This window comes from Dromaius novaehollandiae, chromosome 2 (assembly GCF_036370855.1).
Source record: "Dromaius novaehollandiae isolate bDroNov1 chromosome 2, bDroNov1.hap1, whole genome shotgun sequence".
Lineage (NCBI taxonomy): Eukaryota > Metazoa > Chordata > Aves > Casuariiformes > Dromaiidae > Dromaius > Dromaius novaehollandiae.
Window position 1 is genome coordinate 47,690,194 of NC_088099.1, and position 7,875 is coordinate 47,698,068.

General features: G+C 47.9%; 1 protein-coding gene across 5 annotated transcripts in view; it reads right to left on the reverse strand.

Moving 5' to 3' along the window:
- Positions 1–5,893, reverse strand: part of DYNC1I1 (dynein cytoplasmic 1 intermediate chain 1) — a 198,307-nt gene extending 192,414 nt beyond the window's left edge. For 4 of the 5 annotated variants that reach the window (XM_064506388.1, XM_064506383.1, XM_064506387.1 and 1 more), the window contains exon 1: positions 5,120–5,181. In XM_064506388.1, the coding sequence (XP_064362458.1) occupies positions 5,120–5,166 (47 nt within the window). In that variant the 5' untranslated portion in view covers positions 5,167–5,181. Of the gene's footprint in view, positions 1–5,119; positions 5,182–5,720 lie in introns of those variants that run through there. The other variant, XM_064506384.1, reaches the window with a different exon arrangement.
- Positions 5,894–7,875: the final 1,982 nt, after the last annotated feature.

Sequence of the window (7,875 nt, forward strand, 5' to 3'; positions counted from 1 at the left end):
AAGTCACATGAGTTTAGATAATCTGCTAACTTCGTTTGGCTGGCACTGTGAGAATCAGGAAGGAAAACCTTTTTGGTGTTCAGTCAGTGGAACAGTCCTTAAACCAGTGCAGACAGGTTCAGATACAAGGAACCATGTCAGACAGAAGTCTGCTGCGTTTCTTTTCCCCTGTGACCCTGCTTTGTTAAATATTCTAATTTCTGAAAATACATAATAGCAATCACTTGAAATGCCTTTGCCCCAATTACCAAGTGACCTGGTAACCACTCTGATCCTAACAGGGGTGGCCTAATATGCAAAACAGGAATCAAGGACTTGCCTTGAGTAGTGTGGATTTAATACCACTATCTACACACTTTAAAAGCTAAGATCTGTGTTAATGGATACAGAGTTGAACAACTGAAAGCAAGAGAGATCCACATTTTTCCTATATGTGGTCTGGGACCTATCAGGGATTAACTTCTAATACTAACATAGCACAGTTTGGGGGAATACATTTTTCTGTCAAATTCAATCTGAAAATATTAAAATTGAGCATTACAAAAGGCTTGGAGATAGGCAGATAAAAAGATAGATAAATAGATAAATAATGTATCCTCCACTCTACATATTTATTTTTAATCATATTAAGCAGTTTTGTATCACTCCATTATTATTACTCCTCATTATTGTAACTCCCCACTTCCCTAAACTTCAGAAACAAAACATACCATGTCTTTCTGCTGGGTTGAAGTGAAAAACAAGTAATTGAGGAGCAGGATTTGGAATCATTTTTACCACACCATGGAAGGAGGAAGAGAAGAACTAAGCATTCAAAATCAGCTCTATCCCAGGGAGATGAGACAAAAGGTAAGAGATGATAAGAGAGGAGAAGAAGTGACAATAGATGAGTACTGAGGAAGAAACAAAGTAGGATGAGCCTTGAAGAGTGATAAAGAAAAGATATAAAAGGAGAAGATATCACTGGAAAAAAAACCTGTGTCTTTAAAAGATTCTCTGTGTTACAGTTTTCTGGTGAGTGGCAGTAAATGAACATGCTTCCTCTGCTGAATTACTCATTAATTATTCTAGGGCCAAACAGGGACAGTCTGCCAGCACCTGGGGAGGACACAGAGTACAACCGTACAGATCCATAAGGACTTCAGGGAGGTTCTGAACCTCAGGACGACATAGCCTACTCTCTCCAGGTCAGGCAAGCTGATCTGCAGGCATGGGCACAGTATCCAGTACGAAAATAAAATAACACAAACTTTTACTCTAAGATTAACTGCCAAGAATCACAAGAGTCATCTGAGCAGTGATTATTTATCAGATAACACAGCCACTTGCATACACACAAAGTGCAGCAGTTACATAGGACCTTACTGAAGGTCCATTAAGTCAATGTAAAGACTCCTGTTGACTTCAATAGAGTGCAGAGATGTTTCACGGCTTTCAAACAAGCTGCTTCCTAACATCACTCTAGAGGCCAGATTTACCCCTGGAGAAGTTGCAGAGAAACTCCTTTTACTGCCAGGAGCAATAGGACTGACTCCTCTGCCCTTAATCCCCACAGAAACTTCAACAGGGCACTGTAGCATGCTACCCACAGAACATTTCCAGAAATGCCATTCCTGTGTCATGCCTTCTGTTGGTGCAGTGTACTCTAGTGCACTCACCAAAATAATTTTGCCTGAAAAGAGAAAACAAATGTGTTGAAGAATTCTATAGCCACACCACATGTAGATTTTGAGAAGCAAAACATTTTGTCCCTTTACCTGTTCCTGCAACAACTGGGATTATCAAAGGTCTCAATACACAGTCACTAACGGAGAGTAAAGAAGCAGATGGAGGATTTAGAAGGATTCCATAGGAAACAGTTATCTGTCTGCTTACATTCGGTATTTTTAGTAGTTGTGGTGTGAAGAAATAATACAACCTCTGCTGGCAAACACTGCAAATGAGGCAGATGGTCACCAGAGTTGTAAGACTGGGTTAGGTTACTTGCAGAGATGATCTAGATCACCTAGGTCCACTCAAATGTGTTGCCAAATGGAAGATTTTATGCACAGGAAGAGGCCATATGTGCAGGTTATGGCTTGCATCATGTGCAGCAATGACTCTGAGAAATTCTTAGACATATCGAAGAGCACTTCTCAGGGCAAGGAGCTTTAAGCTCAAAAGGAAATGGAACATCATGGCTCTCACTGATGATCAGAGGTGTCTTGTCTCTATGAGATCTAGCGGCTCCCACATCAGTCCGCTTCACAGCTTCCTGAAGTTCCTGCCATCTGTCTGGAAGTGGCCGTTTCTCATAAAAGTTGGCAAGATGATGCCATCTAAAATGCATAGTATTGGGCGAGCAAGCTTATGTATACTGCCTCATTTTGAGTGCTCGCAGATGGCCAAGCGAACAACAGCTCCCAAAGCAATGTTTGACTAAAAAGAGCTAGCACAGTTTTAGATGTAATTACTGAGTAGCAAAAAGGACATATTGTGTCTATCTGAGGCTTAGTCTGAGCCAGTGTTGCTCTGAGGCTGCCATCTCAGCTTTTCAGACACTGTTTTTTCAGATTTTTCAGATCTTCTGGTTTTTTAAATAGTGTAATTTCTGCATTAAGATTTCTAGCTGCTTATATAGGTCAGCAGACTAGAAGAGCATATGATCCCTCATCTGGAAAGCAAACCCCCTTGTGGACACATAAATGTGTATTCACCTGTATAGCTTGTGTCGCTCAGATTAACTAAAATAAGCTACACTGGCAAAAGCACAGTTTTACTAATACGAGATGCATCTGTACTACGGGCACTTTGCCAGCACGCTCCATCAGTATGCCTGCTGGAAGATGTCCCTTTTATATACACAAACTGAATCTATGGTCATCACAGTTTGTTTACATTTTTTTTTAAATGAAAATTTGAAAATATCAAATGAGTATTGCACTGAAGTCTGGCTGTGCCTGCAGAAAGCCCATGCCTGAGAGTGTTATGAATTTCCCCATTCATCTCACTGCTGGGGATTTCAGTGTTAGTTCCCTCTAACTTCCCTGAAAATTAAAGCACATGCGTAGGACAGGGAGGAACTTGCTGTTAAGATCCCTCTATCATCTCCCAAGCAGCAGCTTGTTTTGGCAGTAGGCATGAGCGACTCCAAAAGATTCCTAGTTATTACTTCTGTTGTTAGTCAAACCAAGCCAAAGGAACGCAGCAGGGCACTTGAGGCATAGCACTCACTAATAAGCCTGAGTAGTCCCAGAGAGAGACCCTGAATGCATTTAAACCTCTGTGAGAGGAAGTCAAGTTTGAGGAGCTCAAAGATCCTGCATAATTACTTAAGTCATTAGCCTAAGTTGGTGAAACTTTGAGAAACAGCATTTCCTTTCTATTCCCTGATCCTTTTCTATCTCACTCCTTTATCTTTTTCACTCCCAACCTGTTTCCCCTTCATTGTCCAGTATACTGCAACAGTGAGACCTCTACTACAAATGATTGTGTCCAGCTCTAGCATTCCCTGTTCTCTTGCAGAATGGCACACCAATCGCATTAAGGAATGATCCCGGAAACCTGTCTTACAAAGCAAAAGGAAAACAAGAGACTTGATCTATTTGTTTATTTGAAAACAAAGTAGATAAATTCTTTGAGCAACAGCTACCAGTACCTACACTAATGAGAGTTGCTAGTTCAAGGCTTTAATCTATGAGAGAAGACATAACAGGGTCCAGTGCCACGAACATAAAGCTGGAAAAAAAACAAACTGGAAAACAAGCAAATGCATTTCAACGTTGAAGAAATTAGCTACTGAAAGGCATCACAAAGGGGTGCAGTGCACTGCCTTCTCTTCTATAGAAAGAGCTGGAAGCTCAGCTTCTTCATTTAAGATCTGCAGGATACAAAGAGTATTTGCCTCAATTATCCTTTGAGTACACAGATTTCCAAACTGAATAAACACTGCATGTGTTGGGCATGGTTCTACCGTTGCTACTTTTAGGAAGATTCTTCTCTTAAAGTGTAGACAAGAAGGCACTGCAGTTAATGCATTTTAGGGTAGATTAATCTGAGGCAGAGGTGGTTAGAGGTAAGAGAAATAAAGCTAATTCAGACCTGAACAATCCCTTGCACCTTCACGTATCTTGCATAATAAGAGGCCCTCAGAAGTCTTTCAAACATCAAGGAAGAGGTCGCAAGTTGCAATCCTCAGAACAGTCTATACAGATAGAAGAAGCAGTGGCAAGGGCAATATGTTCTGTTATGCAATATGTTTTCATGGACTACAATTTGATGTTTTGGAGGAAACATCATGGAACACAGGATGATCATGAGATTGAGCACTCTCAAGCGAACAGACATAGGTGCTGTCTCAAGGCAGTGAATAAGTCTGTTCATGCTGAGGAAAACCATTGTTGCTGAGAAACACTACACAGAAATTTTAGAAAGAATTTTATCCATCCTCACTTAGTGTGGAGATTGCTGCTAGAGATTACCTCTAAAATGGAAAGAAAGCAAAAAAAAGGAACTTAGGAGAACCAGAAAGGATATGCCTCCTTCCCATTACCTTAACAAGAACAAATAAGGCTCTTTAACCAAACGTTTTGGTAGTAGCAGCAATGGCATTCCTCCCACAGGATCTGATAACACCATCTATGAGGAGAGAAGTGCACAGTCCTGGACTTGGATTTCCATTCTGAAACAGATCTTTTGCAGCACTGCACTTCAGAATATTTAGAGTGATTTCAGAGGCAGTTTAATGTCCTCATGCAGAAGGGAAGGGCTGACAAAACCCTGTATGTCAGGCTCAATTACCAGGTGCAGGTGGCAAGGGCATGTGCCAACTTCATGTCAGGTCTTTCCATTTCATCCCCACTATAATAGGAAGTTAGAATGCTTTGTCTGTTTAGAATCCTTACATGTATTTATGGTTGAATTCTGTACTTTCTGCCAATGCTAATATTGACAGAAAACCATACTTTGCTCAGGCCAATAAAACAGGGGCTCTAGCTAGGAAATTTCTAGGGGCTTTATGCTGTCTGCTGACACAGGGGAATTCCTAGGAGGGATGTAACTGTACTAACATCCCGTTGAAAATGTATTTCAATTGACTGCTGCGGAAAAAGGCTTCTCATTCATTCCATCCTTCTCTCACCCTTTTGAGGAATTACTTTTGGAATTGGCAAAGACCGATTTCTCCATCTGCTGTCTTTGTGGATTTAAGCAAACCTGCTGCTGCTTTTTTGCACTGCAAAAAGAAATAAACAGGGGAAACTTCCCTCCCCGGCCCCCTCCCCGCCTTTTGCTTTAACCTGCTCAGCGCCGAGGCAGGAGCCCGGCAGCCTGCAGCAGCCGGCGGCAGCGGGGAGGCGGGAAGGACCCGCGGCGCCGGGGAGGGCCCGGGACTCCCGCAGGTGTCGCCGAGGCCGCAGGGGCTGTCGCGGCCCTCCCGCCACAGCCCCTCACCCGAAACGGGCGGAAAAGCCCCCTCGCGGCGCGCAGCCCGGCTGCCCCGGGGGTCCCGCTCGCCCCGCGGCTCAGGGCTCGGCTCGCTGCCAGGCGGCGGCACCGCCAGACCTCGCCGGCAGCTGCCCAGGCGGCCGCAGCTGCAGGGCCGCCGCGCACCCCGCGGGGCCGCGGCCTCCCTCCGCCCGGCCGCCGCTAGCGCCGGGCACCGCCGCGGAGCCGCCGCCACACGGCCACGTCCCGGGCCCCGCCGCCCCGCGGGCGCCTCCGCGGCCGGGGCGCAGCCTTACCTCGGCCGGCGCCCCGGGCGGTGCGGGGGGCTGCGGCGCCGCGCAGCCCGCGGAAGGGCGCCCCGGAGCCCAGATGGCCGCTGCTCCCGCCGCCGCCGCGGTGCGTGGTGCCGCAGGACCGCCGCCGCCGGCTGAATGTGCTGTCTCACGCTGGACAGGCTCCTCCCGAGAGCTGCCGCCGCCTTCCTCCTCCTCCTCCTCCTCCTCCTCCTCCTCCTCCGCGCCCCCAGCAGCGACACCCCCCGCCGTCGCCGCGCGGCAGCCCCGCGCCCGGCGGGGGGCACCCGGGGCACGGCGGGACCGGGCCGCCGCGGGCAGGTGTCCGGCCGCCGCGGGCCGGGCCGCCCCCCCCAGCAGCCCGGCCATATCCCCCAGCAGCCCGGCTCCCCCCCCCCCCAACAGCCCGGCCGCCCTCCCCCAGCAGCCCGGCCACCCACCCCCCCCCCCAACAGCCTGGCCATTCCCCCAGCAGCCCGGCCATCCCCTCCAGCAGCCCGGCCATCCCCTTCCAGCAGCCTGGCCATCCCCCCACCCACAACGGACGGGCCATCCCCCCCCAGCAGCTTGGCCATCACACCTACATCACACCACCTTGGCCAACAACACAAGCACGCCAGCCTGACCGTCATGACCACAGAGGTTCAGTCATCACCCCCGCAGCAGCCCGGCCACCCCCCCACAGGACCCTAACCACCCCCCAGCAGCCTAGCCATCACAGCCACACAAGCCTCACCACGACCCCCACAACGAGCAAGCCATTACCCTCACAGCAGCCCAGCCAGGTGCCTTGAGGGTGCCAGGCTCCCACTGGGGCCCTGTCCCGCCAGGGAAGAGCCCCAGAGCAGGTGACGATACCTGACCGCTCACGAGTAGACTCGCCAAGGCTGCCGGAGGTGAGGGTTTGTTTCAGTCCTGTTTCTTCACACCACTCCTGGGGGGGCAGGAGCCAGCAGGGCGGCCTGACTCCCTCTAGCAGGAGGCCTTGCCTTCCCCCCAACACACGTCCGTCTCCTGGGGGAGAGCAGCCGAGAGGAGCTCTTGGAGGTAGCCCACGTCTCCTGCAGGTCACATCCATCTCTGGTGTAAATAACTCAGCTTCCCTCTCCCTCTTTTCACACACGTGCATTGCCCCCATGCAGGAGGGAAACACGTGCCCTTTGGTAACATGGTTTGTTCTTTAAAAACTTGATATCCTGGGCAAGTGACCCACTGCTCTCCAGCCCTTTGGTCAGAGAGAGCAGGAAAGGTATCATTTTGAAATGTGTCCTTGGAGCCACATTTGGTTTGTTTTTGTGGGAAACACTAAATCCAGCCATTGTCATTCCAGTTCCAGGGCCTGTCCTTAGAGGAGCATCATCTATCCAGACCACTGAAAAGCCATCAAGGATTTGCATCACATCCCGTTCCTGTCAGACCCAGCTGGACTGCACCTGGCCAGGAGACAAAGAACCGACGAGGAGGAACGGCATCCATTGCTTGTGAGGGCTCCGTGATGGCGTAATGGTTCCTCAATTTACCTGGAGTTGAAGCAGAAAAGATTCATATCATGCTTTCCCATAAGATTCCTTAAATCTGCTTGTGCAGGCTAGGGTGTGTGGAAAAGAGACTGTGTTTTTAAATGCGCAGTTTGTAAAGTTTCAAATTTGGGGCACTCGGTTTGCATCTCTCTCTGAAAATAAGGCCCCTTCAGAACCAGACACTCAAAATTGAGCTTCCCAAACTGCTGGTTGCTTTTGAAAATGTTGACCTTAGTCTCAGCTCTAGGATAAATCCTGTGGGATTTGTTTAGGTTTCTTTGGATTTTGTGTCACTTGCAAATTCCCTGCAAACTCAGCTGACTCATTTAAATTTGTTCCTGACTTGTCTCTGAGAGGGCTTTGGGGTCATTTAGTATTCCTGAATTGACAGATCACATTGGTTTTTCATGATGCATGATCAGGATCTACTATTGTTAATATGGTAGTTCCCAAAACGTATCAGGTATTTTTCAACACAAAGGAGCGCACTTTCTCTGTCCTCTGGCATTTTGACTGTGAAGGTCAAAAATGTACAGTTTAGTAGCATTTCCTTAACTATTTCACATTAAGTAGCTATAAATTAAAAATTACATTACTTAAGTATTATTTATACATCATAAATTACTCTTCAAAGCTTG